Here is a 20787-nt window from a genome sequence, read left to right as displayed (position 1 = left end):
TTAGTTCAATGGTAGTTTAATTAGAATAACCAAATTATAATAAAATAATATGTAAAATTATAAATAAATATACAAAAATATAAATATATACTAATATAAATTTAAAAAGTGCAAAACCAACTAAAATTTTATAATCTCATATAAATATAATGTAAGAGTTAAATAAAAGATAGTCAAATCTTAATATTTATATTTATATAATATTTGTGATATTATATATTTTATATTATAAAATACTAAAAAATAATTTATATCTTAATTTGTAATTACTTATTTGAAAAATAAATGTATTATATTAAAATTTTAAAGATAAAGATAATTTATTATATATAAAAAATATTTTTTATCATAAATTTAAATAACTCATTAGAAACACTTTTTTTTTAGGTGAAGATGAAGAGAATATGACATTTGAACTATAATTCGTTAGCAATTCATTAGAAATATTTACACAAGAGTGATAAACAAGAGATATCTACACAAAAATTGGCCAATTTTTATTTGGCTTAACCGATTGATTTTCAGCTGAGTGGGTTAACTATTAATTTGATATTCTAAAGATTTAGTCGCTGACTAAAAGATCCCTGAAAAATATTATCGATAAAACAATCCTTGAATGATTTGAAAATACGATAAAAATAATCAATAAATATTATAAATTTTTTTGGAAATATTTCAATAAATATTTAAAAGGTGTAAAAAAATTCAAAACAAAATTTGATCTTTAAATTTTTGTTTTTATTTTTTTAAAAAATATAGTCATTCACAATAAAAAAAATTAAAAAATCTCTATTTGACAAAAAGTTACAAAATTTTAAGAATAAAAAGATTTTATTTTTTTAATCATAATTGTAATAAAAATTTAATTTTTAAAATTATTTTGTTAGAATATATATTTAATATTTAATTTTTTTGTTATTTTTAAAAAAATTTTAATAATTTATTTATCATTAATATCTGTTGAAATTTATTGTATTAGAAATACGAATTTTTAAATACTATTTTAGTAATTGATTAGCAGTTTATGAACAGTTTTTAATAGGGGTGTCCGCGGATCGGATCGGATCGGATATGGCCAAAAATTCGATCTGATCCGCACAATTTCCATCGGATCGGATCGGATATGATATCCGCACTTTTTAGTGTCGGATCCGATCCGATCCGATCCGCACGGATCGGATCGGATCGGATATCGGATATATCCGCATAATTAAACCTTCTCTTTTTAATCATATTTCTATGTAAAAAAAATTGATAAAGATATTTCTTTCATACTTTTAAACTTATTTATTCCTAAAATATTTTTAATCAAACTCTCTCTAAATAACAAAAATAAAATAATACAATATATGAATAATAATTACTAACTAAAACATACAAACAAGTAAATATAATACCAAATATATATATATTATTTATTTTTTAATTATTATAGTGCGGATCTGCGAATCCGCGGATCGGATACGCAGATGTAGAGCAGATATCCGCGATCCGATCCACAAAGAGTACGGATCCTATCATATCCGATCAATTTGCGGATCGGATCGTATCCGCAATTTTCGGATCGGATGCGGATATTTACCGCGGATCTGCGGATATGATCCGATCCATGGATACCCCTAGTTTTTAAACAGATAATTTTAACTTATCAACTAAGCTACATAGTCAAATACTTGTTGGTTCAACCTATTCGGTTCGATTCAAAACATTAATTAACATGGTTTACCCGGTGGGATTTTCACTACATGTGTATAAGAATAGGAGCCATTTGGAGTTTAGACCAACCTTTGTCCTTTCTGACGGCTTTTAATATTCTTAGTTTATTCCACATACATCGATTCAATGGTAATTTGCACGATATAAAATAAAATAAAATGATTTATGTTATTAGCTAGGTTTGTGTTGTTTTACTTGAATTTAATATAATATTTATAAAGAGAATAAATTATTGTTTTGTCTATAAAATTTTAAATTCTGATAAATTTATCCACAAATAAATAAATTATCTTTAGTAAAGATGAATAAATTATTATTATACAAATCTATTTAAGAATATTATTAATATTTGAATGTTTTTTGAATAAACTACTAAAATTAATCTCTAATTATTAAATTACTAACAGAATACTTTTTAAATTTATTAATAACAAAAATATTTTCAACATCGTTTAATATACAATAAAAATAACTAATATATATACATTTTATAAATAGCAAATAATTTCTGTATTTGCACTGACAAACTGTTTATTTATTTAATTTGAAATTTTGTAAATACAGTTTAGATAATTATTTAGAATTACATAAAAATAAAAACAAAAATCAATTTTTAGATTTTTTAATTTTTTAAAAATATTTGGATGCTAAAAAAATTGCAATTTAAATCAATTATAGTAAATCAAAATATTTTAAAAATAAAAATATTTTATTTTTTAATCTTACTAAAAATCATATTGAAATCTGACTTTTATATCTAACAGTTGAATATTTTATGACGTTTTAAAATATTTCATAGTTAATAAAAGAAAAGTTTAGGGGCAGCAACTTTTTCAAATTTTGGCCAGCATGTAACTAGTAAAGAAAAGTGAGTCATTGAATGAAATCTCACACCAATCTCACACTATTAAAATTATCATTGATGATTATTTGATGCTACAAATCACAAAAGTTGCTGTCCCTAACACTCCTTGTTAATAAATTTTAAAAAAAATTAATAACTAAAAATAATAATAAAAATTAATAATAATTTTATTGTAATCCCTGTATTAGTCTATGGTGACAGAAGCGTAAGTCACGTTATTATTTGTTTAATATCCCTTTGAAGTTTGAAGATCTATATAAAGTACCCAGTTTGCCCTCTAATCTTCACACTCATCAAACACTACTCATAGAGCTATGGTGAAGGCAGCATCCCTCGCCGGAGTCAACGTGGAGTTCCTTGAATTCCCGCCAGTGGTCACACCTCCGGGGACCACCAAATCATATTTCCTTGCCGGCGCAGGTTCTTCCATCGATCGCTTTCTCTATTCAACTTAATTACTTCTTCGAAATAACATATATAATGCATGCAATGGTTGCAGGAGTGAGAGGGTTACCAATTAATGGGGTATTCGTCACGTTCACGGGATTAGGGTTATATTTGGAAGACAAAGCAGTTCCATATTTAGCTTCAAGGTGGAAGGCCAAAACCCCTGCTCAGTTGTTGGATTCTCTTCATTTCTACAGAGACATCATCCAAGGTCCTCAACCCTCCATAATTAATTTTAATGTTCTACCTAAAACATCTTGTTAAGTTAATTTTTTTTTTAAATATAAAAGTTAATTACCTAACACTTTTTCATTTTATAATTAATCCGCTGTCTAGCTTAATTGGAATTTTGGTAGTGTGGTCCCTCTTTTTATATTCTCTTCTTTTACTATCAACTCAATTATTGAAGTTTAATTTTAATTAAATTGCTTCTTTTGACGCGTAGCACGTCAATAATATATTGTATCGGACATCTCACATTCTTTTTTGACTGGAAATATTATATGTAGGTGGGTATTTTAATAAAAATTTTGTAATTATCTTTATATAATTTTTTAAATTTTTAAATAATAAATTGTAGAGTTAAATTTTAATATATTATAAAAATATTATTTTTATTTAAAATATAATCAATTAAATAAATTATATTTTTATATAAATTATTTTTAGTTGAATAATCTCTTATTATATGCATTTGAATAGTCCCTTATTATATGCATAAAAATAAGCATGATGATATGATATATAATACCAACTCACCTACCTACTACTACATCGACAATTCGACATAGACAAAATATGTATACTAATAAACTTTCAATAATCAATATATATTATTGCAACCATGTTATATGCTATTAAATGAGTCATATATATAAAATATAAAATACATACTAAAAATAAATTAAATTATTTATATGTATATATTGACTAATTTTAATATGTATATAGTATTTTTGATATTATCGGATTACATTATATAAATTTTAACTTGTTCTTAGACCAATCGAATAATGAAGTGAATTAATTGATCTGACTGGTGTGTTATAATTAATTAGGTCCATTTGAGAAACTGATTAGAGGGTCAAAGCTTAAAACATTGGATGGTCCTGAATATGTAAGGAAGGTTTCAGAAAATTGTGTGGCATACATGAAATCCATAGAAAAATTCGGTGATGCAGAAGAAAAAGCTATTCATGAATTCAGACAAGCCTTCAAGGATCAAAACTTCCCACCAGGCTCTACTGTCTTCTATGAACAATTCCCCAATGGAACATTAGGGGTCAGTATATATACTATACTTAATTAATTAATTAATTTTAATCAACCAATAGTAATGTAATTTAATTTAATTTAACATGTTTGATTAATTAATAACAGCTGAAATTCTCCAAAGATGACACAATACCAGAACATAGGAATGCATTTATTGAAAACAAGGCACTTTCAGAAGCAGTGTTGGAGACAATGATTGGGGAGATTCCTGTTTCCCCTGCTTTTAAAGAGAGTTTGGCTACAAGACTTTCTCAGATTCTGAATGAAGCCAATCCCTCCATTGAGTTCTAAGAAGTTGAAGCTCTCATAACAACCTTCGATAAAAAAGGGTTCCAACTAGACATTGCTGTTTACTTTGTCATAAATAATGCCACTCTTCTTGTCTCAATTATCTCTGTGCTTGTCTGCTTTTCTTTCCTTTATGCCAAATTGCCAATCAATTAAATGAGTGAAACAAAGCAGATTTTCCTACTAGAGCTCCAAGTATATATTTCTTAGACTATTAATTTCATTACTTACACTAAGTAATTTCATCCAAGAACATAAATATTGACATGAAAGACAATGATAAAGCAATACTTAAAAATTACAAAATATTTAACCCATATGATATTTAACATAAAAAACAAATTTTTGACTAAAAGAAGATAGAGAAATACTAATATTAATATTAATACTTATTAATGGATAATTTAGAAATACATAAAAATATTATAATTATATTAAATATTTTCTATCTTAAAAAACATAATTTACGATCCTAACAAATTAGAATGCTTAATTTTTTATCCTAGTAAAGATATACATGAAAGTACTCTTAGAGTACCGTATTTATACTTAAATTATAGAAATATTATTAATATAATATTTTTATGTATATCTAAATTATCCATTAATAATACTTTAATATACATACTTATGATAAAATAATAAAACCTATTTATATGATAGCTTATAAGACAATTCTTGCACTTTAAGTTTGTTTTTGAAGTTGAATTAGATCCATTGAATTATAAAATTGCGGTTGTTATTGGGCACCCAAACCTTTGTCTACCAACTATAAAGTGGTGGTGGTGGTGATGATGATCGATCCACCACCTTATTTGAATGAATAATTAAATATGGATTTAAGTTATTCACTTATTCTATAAAAGAATTACAAATTTAGACAAAAGCTTTTAACCTTGGCTTGGTTTAGTTTGGTTTGTGCATACATGAAAACTAAACACACAGTTAGGCTGATGTGCTTCATAAGAGAATATGCTAATAAGAGTAGTAGGCTTGTAAATACTACATTGACAGAATCTGATGTGTGTTAATATATAAAAGTGTTTGAATTCTATGTATACATGAGGTGCATCAATGACATCAAGTTCATGTTTAATAATATATTAAGAAGATTATTATTTAATCTGACAAAAATGTCCAACCTATGGCCTCAGCATCGAGAAATTTAATCACACCCAAATTAAAAGAGTTAGTTGTCCACAAGAATCTCGCAAGCATAAATTAACCAATTCTTTAATTTCCTCAGAATTATCAAGTTAACAACCAGAAGAACAGCATGCATCTAATGAAAACAAGGCAGTATTGGAGACCATGATTGAGGGAGATTCCTGTTACCCCTGCTTTAAAAGATTGTTTGACTACAAGACTTTTTCAGATTCTGAATGTGGCCAACCCCTGCATTGAGATCTAACTTCAGTTGAAGAAAGATTACATCCAATTGTAAAAATGAATGCTAATTTCTTTTCTGAATTATCCTTGTACTTGGCTACTTGTATCATAATATGCTGTAACAGATTTTGTATCCAAAGCATCAAGCTTCTTATGTTCCCTAATTTCCACCATTTTTTTTTCTTTTGGTGTCTCATTTAATATATACAGAAAGAAAACCATCATAAAAACCTGAACTCTGCATTATATTCACACAGATCCTCAACCATCTGTGCTATATTTGTTCACATATCATAGTAACAAAACAAAGAAATTCTACCTTTTCACCATTCATTTTATTAATACACTAGAAGCTCGTGAGTGATAGATTGAATGTGCTCCTAAGGTAATTTTTCTGCTACATCTTCGGCAACCGAATTTCCATTTTTCGTGTGATGTAATCCATGATCAGTATCAGAATCATGCAATTTTTTATCAGCAGTATCATTATGACCACTCTGTTTGAATAACTCATATAATCTGGTGGCCAAACTCTGTTTTGCAGCAGGGGAAACACCATGCTTTCCAATCATTGATTCAAGCACAGCTTCTGAGAGTAGTTTATTCTCAATCACTGCAGTTCCGGCTTCTGGAATAGATCCATCTTTAGAAAAACCAATCTGCAAACAGTGTGATTAATTGATTTTCATATTCATATACATATTTGATTTTCATAAAAAAAAGCTTGATTATGCAGCTATAAAAAAGTGTGATTATTCTGCTACGATAAGCATGGATTATTCTAGACAATTACTATATCAGAAAAAAATAACTAACTCGCATGAATCTGTTTTATATTATGCATCAAAATTAAATTAATAATACTAATTTGGTGGTTAATTTTAGTAATCATCTTTTATTGTGGCATTACTAACCACTAGAGATCCGTTGGGTAATAGTGTGAAAAGAATAGAGGAATCTGGAGGGAAATTCTGATCTTTGAAAACGGAAAGAAACTTGTCAATGGCATTGGCTTCTTGGTCGGTGTAAATTCCAAGATGCTTCCAAATAGCGACGCAATTTTCAGAGACTTTCTGGGAGTATTGTTGACCCGTCAAAGGCAAGATCATGGTTACCTGCATAAATTTCTCAAACGGACCTACACCATAAAAATTCAGATCAGTGCTGTTAAAGTTTTCACAGCCATAGGTGCCTGGATGCAGAGAGTAACGGTTACCTGTAACGATGTCTCTGAAGAAGTCGACGGATTCCGTTAACTCGGTCGGGGTCTTACCGTTCCATTTGAGGGCGAGTGAGGGAACGGCGTTATCCTGGAGGTAAACAGCAATGGCGGTGAACTTGACGAATTTGTCGTCGATTTGGAGGCCCCTGACTCCTGCTCCGCCAAGGAAGAAGCTCTTGTCGGAGCCTGGAGCTTTGGCGGTGGCCGGAAACGTGACATTCTCGACTTGTACGGCGGTGAAGGAGGAGGGTAGGACCATTTTGAAAGTGAGTGAATGGAAGGAATAGGCGTGTAGCTTTATAGACCCTACCTTCCCATCCTATCAACTTGCCTCACCTATCAGTCAATCCACCTACCACCACCGCCGCCGGTTAATTTTTTGGGTTAACAACTATGTTAGGTATCCAACAAAATATTAGTATGAATATATATTAAAATATAAAATATTTATTAAAAATAAATTATATATATAATAACTGATTTTGATAATTAATTTTAATAAATAAATAATATTTTTATATGAAAAAAAGCAAAATCTTGACTATTTTTTTCTTCAAAATAAGTAGTTTTTTTTTTTTTTTATCAAAAATAGGAGACTCGAACCCGCAACCTCTTAATTGAGTATGGGGAGACTATACCATTTGAGTTATTACTCATTGACTTCAAAATAAGTAGTTAGTAGAATTGAAAATATCAATTCTATCCACAGATATTTAATTTAATTCAATTCGTTTAAGTAGAATTGTTAACTTAATCTATAGCAAATTCAATTAAAGGTAGAATGAATTGAGTCTCACATTTTTTTATTTTTATTATTTTAATAAAGATGTTGTTATAATTTTATTGTTTTTAATTTTAATATAGACTAAACTTTACATTTTTATTTTATTAGTATGTTTATAGATTTTAAAATGATTAAATATTATGTTTGATTGAAAAAATTAATTTATTATAAATAAATCGAATGTTGAACTTTAGAATGTAAATATAGTTAGAATTGAATTAAAAAAATTTAAATATGTAGATAAAACAGAATTGGATTTTAGATAAAATTTAAATCCATAAATAAAATTAGGATGAAATGTAAATCTTATTCATTGTAGTCTTAGAATTATTAGTAATAATTAGTATAATTTAAATTGTTGAAATTTTTAAAATATTGAAATTATTAGTCCATTCTATGTTTTAGTTTTTTTTTTTTTTTTGTCGAATGGATTGGACAACCCCAATTTTAAGTATCATTATACACCCACATTATATACTCACCTACACAACACTAAAAAACCTGGATGCAACATATTAAGAGGCACATGATTTACCATCTGAGCTAAGCCTCAGCCGCTATATTTTAGTTTTTCTTTTTAAAGATAATTCATGTTTTTTTTGGGCTCTCTAAATTGATCAAATCACTGCAAAGCAATCAATGCCTGCACTATTTTTTCTTCTAACCCACTATGTTTTAACTCAGTTATTTTAGTATTACCGAGCTCACATTCATCACTGAACATACCCCAATCTTCCACGTAAGTGTCCAAAAAGTGAATACTAGATTTATTAGCATGTCTATATATATAGTGGGGTTACATTCTCCTTCACTCTATGCTCAGAAGTCTTTGATGAGTTGAAATTATATTCTTGAACTAATTCATCATATTCTTAAATGTGATTTATTTAATATTTAAAATGTGATACTTAGGGAGATATGAGTGGAAATAAGGTGCATATCCCTTGATGAAGATGGACTTTCCAGTTTCCACAACCCAACCCCCTTGAAAATGAAGTTCCTTATTAAAACTTGAAGTCAATGTGCAACTAACACTCAACTATTCTAATCAGTAATAATTACTCAAACTCTCAAATTCACGGGTTGGTTAGTTAGTAGCTACGTTCTTGTTCTATATTTCTAAGGAAAAAGTTTCAAAATAAAATAAAAATCTGACTTAGTAGCTCATCATTTTTCTTTCCTTAATTAAAAATGTAGGAGTTCAAATTTTTCTTTGAAGGCTTATATATATTCTTTATATTTGTAGGGAAGGTATTAAGAGTGTTTTATTTTCCGTTAATCAAACAAATCCTTTTTTTTAAATAGTAAATTATATTTTATTAATTATTAAAAAATAAAATATAAAGATGTTGAAAAGTAGGTTAAACGGTGAGAATTTTTTAAAATAATGCACTAAAGATATTTATTCAACGGTGTTGGTCGAAAGACGAAGAAGAATTTTAAAGAAAAAAGAATAATAAATCAAATTGAATGAAATTAAGAGTTTGTCTTATGGAGTTGACGATTTAAGCTGAAAATTTTTTAAATTTTACAGAACAATTTGACAGAGTTTATTAGAATAGCAGACAGTATCGAAGTAGAACCTTTAAAAACTAACTGGTTGCGAGCTTTCCAATAGTTCAGCAAATGATGGCAAGCAATTGAGGACTACAGTCAACATTTTTCAACGGGTTAAACATCTACGTCGATGCAGTCCATCATGTCCAAAAATCGTTAGGACTTTGAGGGAGAAGACAATTATAAAGGTAATTCTGAGATCATATTTCCTTAATTCCAGAGCAGTCGATCAAACAATGGGTGATTGTTTATGTTGTTTCATGACAGCAGGAGCATATTGACGATATAAAGGATTGGAAGTGAGTCAAGTCAGCTCATGAGCTAGCTCGAACTCGATAAGCTAAACTCGTACGCCAAATTTGAGTTTGAAATTGAGCTCCTAAATTAAATGAGTCGAGCTTAAAGCTCATTAGCTCGTGAGCGGTCTTGATTATATATATATTAATGATCTTAATTATTTAAAATTTTATATTTATTTTTTATATATAATTTTAATGTAGGATATAAAAAAAATTTATAATTTATTGATAGATAAACAATATATAAAATTAATTTTTTAAATACTTTTTAAAATATATAAGTTATAATTTATTAATATAGAATTATAGATTATGTTTCTATTATTTGAGCCAGCTCGTAAGCTCGAGTCAGGTCGTGAGCTTTCGGTGAGTCGAACTTGAGCTTAAAAAATAGACTCGATTGTTAATGAGTCAAGTCGTAAGCCAAGCTCAATTTTTGTGAGTCGAGCTTGAGTTTGGTCTAATTTGACTCGACTCAACTCAACTCACTTTCAGCTGCTGATATTGATGGGATGCGGCGGTGAATTTGAGCAAGTATCAGAAGACGATCATGGAGAACTTTTTAGATAAATAGCTTAATTTTGTGAGGCAAGTTCAACTTCCATAGATCAATTCACGACCTTTTTTGCTGCATATAATTAGGGCAAAGTTCTAGAAGCAGATGGTGAAATAAATAGCTAATTTTGCAACTTGAAATTATATCATATTATTTGGATTTGTTCAAATTCTGTTTTTTTTATATCAATAATTTTTATAGTATATATTCAAATAGGTCTCTAAAAAATTGTAGTTGATATTTTCATTTTTAAAAAAGATTTATTACATTGAGATCTGAAACTTTATAAAAATAAGACATATAGATCATTTAGTCACACTTTTGAGAATCTATTTATCCAAATAAATATAATAAATTTAAAATATGTCTTATTTTTATAAAATTCAGTACCTCAATATAATAAAAAAATTTTAAGGATGAAAACATTCAACATAAAATTTCTTAGAATCTATTGAGGTATATACTCTAATTTTTATGTTTGCCGATAGTTAAATTTAATAGCATATTATTTTCTAAGTCTTGAGAACATTTCTCTTAACATAAATATTTATTATATTCCACAACTGAATTGATGAACTGAAACGAAACATGAGTGAAGGAATGATATGATGATAAGAAAGAGTGGAATTTTGATGTTGTAATAATAAACTAATTATTAACAAATCTGCATGTAGTTCTGATTTGACCATCATTGCCAGTGATAGGAGAAAGCAAGCTCATCTTAACCATGGCATCTGCAAAATCCTTCTTGAAACGACCAAAGTTTCTGCTATACATAAAGACCTGAGAGTCAGTGATGCCTGCTCCATTAGCATAGAGCTGCTGATCAGAGTGCACAAGACCCCTTTGATACACAAGATTCTGATAGAAAGCGTTGTCAAAAGTGTCTGGAGTGATTGAATCAAAGGGAGAGAGGTTGTCATCTCCATCACCTTTTTCAGAGGGACACAATGCTTTCATTGCTTCTGCAAAGCTTGGATCTATGTTGCTCTCATTGTAAATCCTGTCTCTGAAGAATCTGCACCTCACTCGTCCTATTGTGTGACCTCCTGAACAGTTAACAATACAAAATTAAAAATCATCAAATGCAAGGATCGAACTCTTAACTTTTCGGATCTAGAGTTCAAATACCATGTCATAATATAAACCACTCATCCCAAAAGCTTCAGCTGATAGAAAAATGTAACACTAATGATTATATCTCTAATATTCCCTAAACCTCTATTGTACACATTGTACAAATATTTAATTGGCTCCTCATACTTTTCCTATATATATTTTTTTATTTTAAAGCGTTGATTGATTGTTAGGATTTAGAATTTTGTATCAAAAGAAAATTGAAAAAATAATTAAAAAAAATATTACATAAAAATTTTAGTTATATTTTTCTAACACATAAAAAAAGATATAACTTAACTAATAGTATTATTAATATCCGTGTTACTCGTTCGGTTAACTATAAGTATTAAATTTAAGTATTTAATAATTGGACAGCATTGAACTTATTTAAAATTTTTTGGGACAAAAATAAAATGTTTTTTTTGGTGACTGACAAAAATAAAATGTTTAAATGTTAAGTATTAAATTAGAATTTAGTCCAAACGTTAGAAATTAAAATAATATTTTATCCCCTTAACGTATTACACTAAATTTAGACTGAAAAGTCTGAAATTTATATTCTACTATTTCACCTAGGTGCCCCATTTTGATGTATTATATTAAATCTAAGACTCATATCTAAATTTTTTATCATGAATTTATATGTTGAATTAATATAAGGTGGCTACTCCAATGAAGATTTAATGATTATCATCATGTGAAGATACATCATTTTGACCATTGGATGATAGATTGTAGGGCTTGATTTGATTTGAAGTAAAAGTGTTACTTTTATTTAAAATGTTGCTAAATAAATAAGTTACACTTTTTGAACAAGGATCATCATGAGAAGATGTTTTTGCCATCTTCATGGGAGTAGTTGCCTTAATATAATTATTACCTGATAAAGTAACCATTTCTTGGATGTTGAAATTTTTCTTTTTGAAAGTGGTGATAAGGGAACTGAGATTGAAGAAGGGAGCAGGTAAGTCTGAATTAGACTCACTTAAACTTGCAGTGGTTGAGTCTCTTCTGCCCAATTTAACCTCCCATCTTGGTCCTTTAAGCTGATACATATATATGTACATTTTATCTTATGAATTAATTACACAAATTTTCATTAGTTAGATATTGGTTAATTGTATTATTATGATGTTACTTACAGCAAAAACAGCATCTCTGGCAGCAAGAGCTAAGATGTCAGCACAAGAAACAACAGAAGGGCACATGGACTCCAATTGAGATTTGATGCTGTCAATGACCTCAAAACCCCTCAATGAGTTCTTGTTGGGAGCTGAATTCTTCTCACCTATAAAGTTTGGGGTGTCATCTAGCAATACCGATGCATCACATCCCTGTATTATTGTATATATAAAAATCACCCTTCATTGTTTATATTAATACAAACTTTTTTTCAAGTGTTAAAGACGATTTTGAAATATTAAGGACTTAAATAGGATGAAAATGTTGGAACAAAAATAATATATAGAAATAAATTTTAATTTTATCCTTCAATAATATTAATTTTTTTCGGTACATAGTTATTCAATTATTTTTTAATTACATCTAAGTAAATTACATTTAATCATATTACTTTCATTCTAAATAAATTTATTTTTTTTATAATTTTACTCTTAAAATTCTTTACTCATCATGAAATATTTGTAGAATGACTAGTACATAAATTTGCGGTGAAAAAAACAAATGATACATCTAAGTAAAAATTTTATTTTACTCTTTCTATTGCAAAATTATTTTTTGGTCCCTCCTAAATTTAACTTAGCTTTGTCCCCGTGAATACCCAAAATTACATACCAAAAGAACATATAAATTTCTGCTAAAAAAAATCTAAAAGTAAAATAGAATATCAAGAGTCAATGATAATTTTGTTGAAAATCACGAAAAAGACAAGTAGATAAGTAATATATGTGTTTGAAATTGAAGTCAAATTTTGATTAATATGAGTGGAAAATAAAAAAAATTAACAAAAAAATATTTTAAAATAATGAAAAAAATTAGTTAGAGTTGGCTATAAAAAAAAATTTGGCTTTCTATACTTTGTTGTATAATAATTGGAGTTGCTATTGCATGCATGTATAGGAAACTATATAGTATACATTACGGAAATTGATCATCTCCAGTTTTTTTAACACTTGAGAAAATGAAGTGTGATCTCTCACCATTAACTTTATAAGTGGATTCAAAAATAAATATGAGAGAGAAAGCAATGAAAGGTGAGAGATCACAATTGACACCATCCAGTTTTTTCTTCACTGAAGAGGATCCACTGCCTATACATTACTACTATAGTCTACTATATATATAAGGGATAGGATATATAATAATGCATGAAATGAGACTTGCTTGGACAAAACAATCATGGAAATGGAGGCGAAGCAAGGAAGCACCCATGCGAGGCTCTTGGTAAACAGCATCAATCACTGCCTTCCTAATGGTTTCAACAGCTTTCGGACACGTTTTGTGATAGAAATTTTCACTTAACAACTCATGATCATCATCACCTGAACCAATCCCAATAACACATAATGTTATTGCCAAAATCAACCAACACTTGTTAGATGCCATTGAGACACAACACAATTCAGTGCTTTAAGATTATATGTACTATATATGTAATTGATATGGTTAATTTCATGGACATGGAATAATGATAACAATGTTATGCTTTATATAGAAAAGAAGGTTCAACCAACTACACAAAATTTCAGGTTTATGTATGTAAAATTGTCCATATTCTACGGGTCAAATCTCTGCAAACTCAAGACAAATCATATATAATTGATTTGATTATACCAAAAAATGCAGATACAAATGTTAGGGATCAAGAAAGCGTTTATTTATAATGTTATTAATTAATTAAATAGCTGTATTTTGGTAAAATAAAATGTTTGACTTTGATCAAAATTCCTTGCTGATTTTGATAGCAAGGCATTAATTGTACTTGGCCTTCAAGTCAGGAGGAACCAAATGTAAGAAAAGCAATGGATTATGATCCATGTCATCATAATGAATAATGCTTATCATTCTTTGGTTCCAATCGTTTCTGTTTTGGTGGCTGAAAATAAACTTAAAGAGGTATGGCATACCTTTACTGCATTTCAACGCTTTTGCTCTAAAATTTTCAGTCATCACCAAATTAAAAGGATTTCCCTCTTTATGGGAAGGAGAAATTAAGGAAGAGAAAAGACAAAGGTTAGTTTCAATTGGTTGATCAAACTGACTTCAATATGACAGTAATGTATATCGTTCCTATTTCCTAAGTGTCAAAAACCTTCATTAGGCTGAGCACGGATAGTGGGTACTTAGTTTTCCGTCCGAATTTGAACCAAATTAATGACTCTCTTTAGTAATTGGTTCAGGTAATGGTTTTGGGGTACAAAACCCGAACCAATCCGTAGACTCGAACCATATATTAATTGAAAAATTATTTATTTGAAAGATTATTTCTTTGAAGGATTATTTCTATTGCACTTTTGTATTTAGCTTCTAATGTGTTTGGTGTTTAACATGTTTGGATTTTAATGTGCTTAGTGTTTAATATATTTGAATTTTAATGTATTTAGTTTTTAATGTATTTGGTATTTAACATATTTAGATTATTTCTATTAATGTTACATGTTTATTATACTTATAGAATTTTTAAGATAAAATTTTTGTTTTTGTTTTATGAATTTCAGTTTTATCGGGTACCCAATTATCCAAACCGAACTAATTTGTTTTTAATCGGTTTAGTTTGATTCAAATACATATACAAAAAAATGTAAATTCGAACCAATTACAATTTAACCAATTACAATTTAATTGGTTCAGTTCTAATTTCACACTTATACTCACCCCTAACCTTCACCATGTGTAACATTCTTAAAGACTCTAACTAAGCACTTGAAAAGAAATATAGCGTATTCGTCAAATTGTAAACTACTAAGGTAAAATCTAGTTTTACGTAAAAAAGAAAACCTTAATCATTCTTATAAAAATAGAACGTATTATTCTTGCGTTGCGTCTTGTTATATCGGATTCATATTATGACCTCAAAAATATATACGCATTCGGTTTTCACATTTAACATGCGCGTAACATAAAGAATGCAGGATACAAGAGAATTTACACGGTTACGCGAGAAGGCAGAAGGGAATATCAACAAAATATTTAGCACAGCAAGAAACATCTCCATCTCATTGTACTCCCAAGGCCACAAAATTCGAAATATAATGTTCCATCCCACACAATCATCATCAAATCACTGTTGATGGCACTGGCCAATGGAAATAAGTGAGCACTAGCAGTCACCATAGTTCTTATTTGTCTGAAACACTGTACTGCATATTGTGAAACTGATCACTCAACAAGAGACTTCAGTCAAAGTAATGAAGGCAGGTTAATCATATTGAAATAAAAATGAAAACAAAAACACCAGACACAATTCAAACAGCTTCATCTTCTACATAGTTGACAGCTAGGTCCCAATAATGGGGAACACCAGCATCCACAAAAACTTTGCGAGCAGCTGCTTCGGTGATGCAGTCATGGACAGTGAACCTGTTGAAGCTCGGTTTGGCGACACTTCCTTGCCATACTAGAGAACACTTATTCACTGGTTTATCGTCATCCGAATCTTCATTTTCCTCGGTCTCTTTTGAAAATTCGCTCCAATTTATACGCCTCAGCATAAGTTTCCCATACCTCTTGATCGACTTGCATCCACCTTCAACCACAACTACCGTAATACCATCGCTAATCACAGCACATCCACTCAAACGATTCTCCTGAGCATTGACATCAACTCTAAAGCGGGCCTTTGGATGTGATAGGTCATTAATCTTGTAAAGTGAGACCAGTGTTTCCACTGTATTAGGGTCATCAAACAGCTTCTTCTCCTTCTTCTCCCGCAGCTCAGCAGGAGTAAGCTTGCGTGCAATATTCCTATCTATATGAGCCTGCTCACGTTCAGCAGCTGCACTTCGTATTTCCTTTTCAAGCCGAGTAGGATCTTGTGTTGCTTCAGAGCCAAGTACTTTCATCAAATTGCTAATCTTGACCTTTGATTTTGGAGGTTCTATTACACCTTGTCTTATCATCTCCTGCCTCTCTTTCTCCTTGGCCAATCGCCGCTGTGTCCTGAGTTTCTTCTGTTCCTTCTTGGTTAGTTTGAGGGGTTGAGGTGGTGGAGGTGCAGGCTCAGCAGGTGGTTCAATAGGACGAGGATGCTCCACATAAAAAGTGATTTTCTCCATTTTCAGTTTGTCTTCTCCTATGGTTCCATCAGCACTGTCACCATAATTTCCAGATTGCAGAAGAGGTACATCCCTGAAAAATTCAAACAGTTAAGGAAAAGAACTATAACTTTTATCGGCATTTAAGCATGTTTCAATAGAACAGATGACAGGGCCACATTATATTCAACAGCAGATATTCAAAAATCAGGCAATTCATAGTAAAGTCCAAGTTACAGGACAAAGATGTTATACCAACTTTGCACAAGGATAATACTAGCATTTTGTTACCAATCAACCTGCTATTCCAGTTTGTTATAATCTAGCATCAGCACTTTCGTTTTTGGGGATAAAGAAGAATATCATTACAATGAAGAGAATGATGGTACTAGATGGGACAAGTAAGCAAAAAGTAAAAAGAACAACGAAACATGACTTTCCTAGCATCAAAATATAGTTATTTCTAAAAACGATTGAAAGGGAAGAACATAACTTCATGTATTGCCTAAACATATCTGTACTAGCTAAAACGATTAATTACTTAAATTTATGCATTCACCTTTCACACAAACCTTAAACTTCCACCAGGGCACAACCATGATGCTCTTAACAAACCAACTAGTACAGGTAAGCAGATACTTACCACCACTCAATTTCTGGAATTTGTTCCCTGGGTTTCTCTTTAATTACAACCCTCTCTGTTATTTCTATTAAGTTCGGGTTTATATCAGGAGCAGCCTTTGCCTTTGCCAATTGTGCTAGCTTGGCCTTCTGCTCTTTTGCTTGAGCTTCCCCAAATTTGCTCTGCAGGAGTCAAACAATAACAGCAAAGGATATATAATACGAATGTAAAGAATAAAGTATAAGGGCAAATTAATAATGGGTCTTGCAGGGATAACAGAAAGATGAAAAAGTACCTTTAATTTTATTATTTCAGCATCTTTTGACCATTTTCCTTCCTCCACAAACTGAAATTGTCTCTTGACCCTCAAGAACTTGTTTTTATTTATACCCATACTTGGATCAAAATGGGGATTACTATCAGGATCGACATCTAAAACAGGCTTTAGTATTTCAAATGAATCTTTCTTCTGTTTGTTAATGTTGACCTACAATGTTCAGAAACAGACAGTAACCAAGATGCCAATCCCAAATATATGCAGATAAATGGTAAAAAAAGAAAAAATTAAGAACATTACACACCTTTAATGTGCTAAGGTTACTTGGCTTAGTTACATTAACAACATTTCCATGTTCATCAATTTCCCTTCCCTGAGCATCAAGACGAAGAACAGGGGCTTTGGTGGGTTTCTGTGGAACGGCAATATCTGCTACCACTTGACCTGGAAACATGTTTATAAGAGGAGCAAACTGTGGATCTTGCCTAAATCCCATTCTAGCAGCAAGCTCCTGAGCACGCCTGACAGCTTCATAGTTGGCTGGAGTTGGAGTTGGAATACCAGCGGCAGTCGAGCCACTAGCTCCCGAAGAAAGAACCGGTACATTTACTGCAGGTCCAGATGGAGATGACATAGAAGGTTTTGATGCCACTCCGGCACTAACAGAGGGAATGGCAGATTCATCAGGTTTTGTGCTTCCGTATGAGTTCTGTGGAGAACTCTTGTTCAACTGTGCAATCAAGAAGTGCTCCAGATGAACATGTATAATTGATAAGATAATTGGCAAAGTAAACCAGAATTTAAAATAATAATAAATAAAAAAAAGTAAACCAGAATCAGCAGCTATTCATCGTATATAAATATCTAACAGACAGAAATAGCTCAACTCACCTGAGGAATCTTCTTCAGCTTCTCAGCCAACTCTTTCTGCATCTGTAAAGCTTTCTTAGCCTTAGCTAAGGCATCAATAGACAGGCTTCCACTTTTCCCAGCAGTTGAAGATGACCCATCTGTACTAGATTTTCCAGTAACCTCATGAGACCTGGTAATACTAACTCCCTTATTTTCATTTGTGGTAGAATTTGAAGATACCTTAGTAGGAAAAGAAGTAGGGCCCCAAGATGCCTCAGGAGCACTCGTCGGTGCCACAGCAGGTGATCCCAAGGCAGAACCCTGAAAGTGCAATGATAAAACACCAGTAAATGTGTAAATCTTCAAAAAAGAGTATAGATACACTCAACAAATTTTAAAAATGATAAAAAAAAAAACAAAATACTAAACATCATATAAAATTAAGAGAAAGAGCCTATTTTCAAAAGTTGGCAGAGAAATCATAATAAAATGTTATCACTTATCTAATTGTTGCTCTACCCCATCTTGTATTGGAATGGAAATTCAGAAAATAAATGCGAAAAGTGCAGGTAGAAGCATCCAAAGAGTCCGTGAACTTTGCTGTACTTTCAAGATTAGGTTCCACAGAAAGGTAAACCGCAATCATGGAAAGACATCAAAACATGTCTCTAGTAAACCAGCAGTAATAATCCAACACCTTGAAACAGTATCTCAAATTATTCTACAAGCATTACCGTTCTAGTACACTAAATTATTACTAATTACCGATACCTTCACTGCACATCTTCAATAACTGAAAGTAAACACACAGGCCTACAATTCTGAATAATGCATTAACATAAACCAGGAAAATAGATATCTCTACAATTTAGAATTGATATTATCCATCGTGAAACCCTGAAAACATAATAGTTGGGGAAAAATTAGAACTCACATTATTCAGAGAAGCGTTCCCGTTTCCATCAATCTGCTTATTATTGTTATCAGTGAGCTCCTCGTGCTTCAACTTGACCTCATTATCGAGAACTTGTTTCTTATCTTCAATGGCAGCTTTATCAATTTTCGCTTCTTGTCCGTCTTCCTTTATGGCTTTATCCCCAAACCTTCTCCTTTCTCTTTTCAGTTCCTTGGACTCCTCGGAAACCCTAACCCTCTTATCATCCCTATCTTCCTGGCTCTGCTCCCTCTCTTTCCGCTTATGCGAGTGCGAATGCGAAGAGTGTCGTGGCTCCGCCGAATCCTCTCTCTCCCTCTCGTCATCGCGAGGCTTCGACCTTCCTCTGCTGCCTTCTCTCTCGTCTCTGTCATAAGCTCTGGTTCCTTCTCGGTCATCTTCATCCCTCTCCCTGGATTTGCGATCGTGCTTGGAATTCCTGTCGGATCGGTGGTGGTGGTGATGGTGGCGGTGCTCATCGGAGGATTCACGGTGGCGTTTGTGGTCGCGATCGGAGTGACGATCTCTGGTTCTCTTGGATGATTTTTCTCTGTCGTCCATCGTTAGGGTTTGGGAGATTCGGTTTTCTCTCTCTCTCTCTCTCTCTCTCTCTCTCTCTCTCTCTCTAATATCTGCACTCTCTATAGTGTTCTATCTCTGTTACGTTGAGCTTATTAAGAAAAGAAAAAATGAAAATGAAAATCAAAACCAAAATATCTAATCCTCTTGTATACTTATTCAATATTTTATTAATTATTTTCAATAAAAAATAAATTTAATAATATAAAAAATTGCACAAACATTTAAATATTGCTAAAAATAACTAACTTTAAAATTTATTATTTGAGAAATTATCTAAAATATATTATTAATATAAAATATTCTGATAACATATTCAACTTAATTAAATTTTACAAGTTTAAGTGGCAGAAAATCTTTTTGATCCATAATTTCATGGAAAATGTTAATGATTATAAAATTGTTTTCATTTTTTTTTTTGGTCGGTAAATTGTTTTCATTCAAAAACATGAGTGAGATATATAATGGGCTTCAAAATCATGTGTTCGTCCCAATGAACCCAATATACTTGTTGCATAAAATGGACTTCGATCTTGTTCTGTAACTACAACAGCATAGCTTGCGACCCATATACCAATGTTATACCAAAAAAAAAATGATACTGTGAGTGAATTGTGAAAGCTTTTATTGTTTGATTAAGAACACTTTTTCTACCATTCACTCCACTCTTGGTTTTAGTTCCGTTGACTTTTCAATATCCCTAATTTTCATTTTCAAAATGTATAAATATATATATGGATTTATCTATCGTGTATCATGCCCTCGTTAAGATTATAAAACAAAAAAAAATTTA

General features: G+C 30.7%; 4 protein-coding genes across 6 annotated transcripts; 1 reads left to right on the top strand and 3 right to left on the bottom strand.

Annotated features, from left to right (window-relative positions):
• Positions 1-2745: 2745 nt before the first annotated feature.
• Positions 2746-6144, top strand: LOC112775409 (chalcone--flavanone isomerase 1B-1). 2 transcript variants are annotated; one of them, XM_072228864.1, is made up of 5 exons: positions 2838-3001; positions 3081-3239; positions 4087-4310; positions 4409-4632; positions 5838-6144. In XM_072228864.1, exons 1-4 carry the CDS (start codon positions 2896-2898, stop codon positions 4592-4594), a joined length of 675 nt encoding a protein of 224 aa, XP_072084965.1. In that variant the 5' UTR covers positions 2838-2895; the 3' UTR covers positions 4595-4632; positions 5838-6144. The 2 variants fall into 2 exon arrangements, with proteins under 2 accessions (XP_025674781.1, XP_072084965.1); XM_025818996.3 differs by lacking the exon at positions 5838-6144 and having other exon boundaries at positions 2746-3001; positions 4409-4777.
• A 57-nt stretch (positions 6145-6201) lies between these two features.
• On the bottom strand, positions 6202-7613 carry LOC112775408 (chalcone--flavanone isomerase 2). The gene is made up of 3 exons (XM_025818995.3): positions 7197-7613; positions 6895-7118; positions 6202-6639 (listed from the first exon to the last, which is right to left on the bottom strand). The coding sequence occupies exons 1-3, from the start codon at positions 7459-7461 to the stop codon at positions 6361-6363; spliced, it is 768 nt and encodes a 255-aa protein (XP_025674780.1). The 5' UTR covers positions 7462-7613; the 3' UTR covers positions 6202-6360.
• Positions 7614-10935: 3322 nt separating this feature from the next.
• On the bottom strand, positions 10936-14181 carry LOC112775102 (cationic peroxidase 1-like). Its single transcript, XM_025818569.3, has 4 exons — positions 13861-14181; positions 12660-12851; positions 12398-12563; positions 10936-11447 (listed from the first exon to the last, which is right to left on the bottom strand). The coding sequence occupies exons 1-4, from the start codon at positions 14080-14082 to the stop codon at positions 11047-11049; spliced, it is 981 nt and encodes a 326-aa protein (XP_025674354.1). The 5' UTR covers positions 14083-14181; the 3' UTR covers positions 10936-11046.
• Positions 14182-15665: 1484 nt separating this feature from the next.
• LOC112779263 (protein RDM16) lies at positions 15666-20134 on the bottom strand. 2 transcript variants are annotated; one of them, XM_025823513.3, is made up of 6 exons: positions 19416-20134; positions 18521-18802; positions 17934-18359; positions 17648-17839; positions 17374-17534; positions 15666-16824 (listed from the first exon to the last, which is right to left on the bottom strand). In XM_025823513.3, the coding sequence occupies exons 1-6, from the start codon at positions 19974-19976 to the stop codon at positions 15942-15944; spliced, it is 2505 nt and encodes an 834-aa protein (XP_025679298.1). In that variant the 5' UTR covers positions 19977-20134; the 3' UTR covers positions 15666-15941. The 2 variants fall into 2 exon arrangements, with proteins under 2 accessions (XP_025679298.1, XP_025679300.1); XM_025823515.2 differs by lacking the exon at positions 19416-20134 and having other exon boundaries at positions 18521-18639; positions 18722-18802.
• Between the last annotated feature and the right edge of the window lie 653 nt (positions 20135-20787).

This window comes from Arachis hypogaea, chromosome 19, assembly GCF_003086295.3.
Source record: "Arachis hypogaea cultivar Tifrunner chromosome 19, arahy.Tifrunner.gnm2.J5K5, whole genome shotgun sequence".
NCBI classification, from domain to species: Eukaryota; Viridiplantae; Streptophyta; class Magnoliopsida; order Fabales; family Fabaceae; genus Arachis; species Arachis hypogaea.
Note: the sequence above shows the minus strand (reverse complement) of the source record. Positions and strands in the feature narration are given on the sequence as shown.

What these genes read in the sequence shown, in the direction of transcription:
- LOC112775409 (XM_072228864.1), top strand. Translation starts at nt 2,896, where the DNA reads ATGGTGAAGGCAGCATCCCTCGCCGGAGTCAACGTGGAGTTCCTTGAA. An exon ending in ATATTTCCTTGCCGGCGCAG is followed by an intron (nt 3,002 to 3,080) that starts GTTCTTCCATCG and finishes CAATGGTTGCAG; the next exon opens with GAGTGAGAGGGTTACCAATT. An exon ending in TCCCCAATGGAACATTAGGG is followed by an intron (nt 4,311 to 4,408) that starts GTCAGTATATAT and finishes AATTAATAACAG; the next exon opens with CTGAAATTCTCCAAAGATGA.
- LOC112775408 (XM_025818995.3), bottom strand. Translation starts at nt 7,461, where the DNA reads ATGGTCCTACCCTCCTCCTTCACCGCCGTACAAGTCGAGAATGTCACG. An exon ending in CTTCAGAGACATCGTTACAG is followed by an intron (nt 7,119 to 7,196) that starts GTAACCGTTACT and finishes TTTATGGTGTAG; the next exon opens with GTCCGTTTGAGAAATTTATG. An exon ending in TACCCAACGGATCTCTAGTG is followed by an intron (nt 6,640 to 6,894) that starts GTTAGTAATGCC and finishes CACTGTTTGCAG; the next exon opens with ATTGGTTTTTCTAAAGATGG.
- LOC112775102 (XM_025818569.3), bottom strand. Translation starts at nt 14,082, where the DNA reads ATGGCATCTAACAAGTGTTGGTTGATTTTGGCAATAACATTATGTGTT. An exon ending in CCAGAGATGCTGTTTTTGCT is followed by an intron (nt 12,564 to 12,659) that starts GTAAGTAACATC and finishes TATATGTATCAG; the next exon opens with CTTAAAGGACCAAGATGGGA. An exon ending in AGAAATGGTTACTTTATCAG is followed by an intron (nt 11,448 to 12,397) that starts GTAATAATTATA and finishes TTAACTGTTCAG; the next exon opens with GAGGTCACACAATAGGACGA.
- LOC112779263 (XM_025823513.3), bottom strand. Translation starts at nt 19,976, where the DNA reads ATGGACGACAGAGAAAAATCATCCAAGAGAACCAGAGATCGTCACTCC. An exon ending in AGCTGAAGAAGATTCCTCAG is followed by an intron (nt 18,360 to 18,520) that starts GTGAGTTGAGCT and finishes TTGATTGCACAG; the next exon opens with TTGAACAAGAGTTCTCCACA. An exon ending in ATTCCAGAAATTGAGTGGTG is followed by an intron (nt 16,825 to 17,373) that starts GTAAGTATCTGC and finishes TGAATTTTTCAG; the next exon opens with GGATGTACCTCTTCTGCAAT.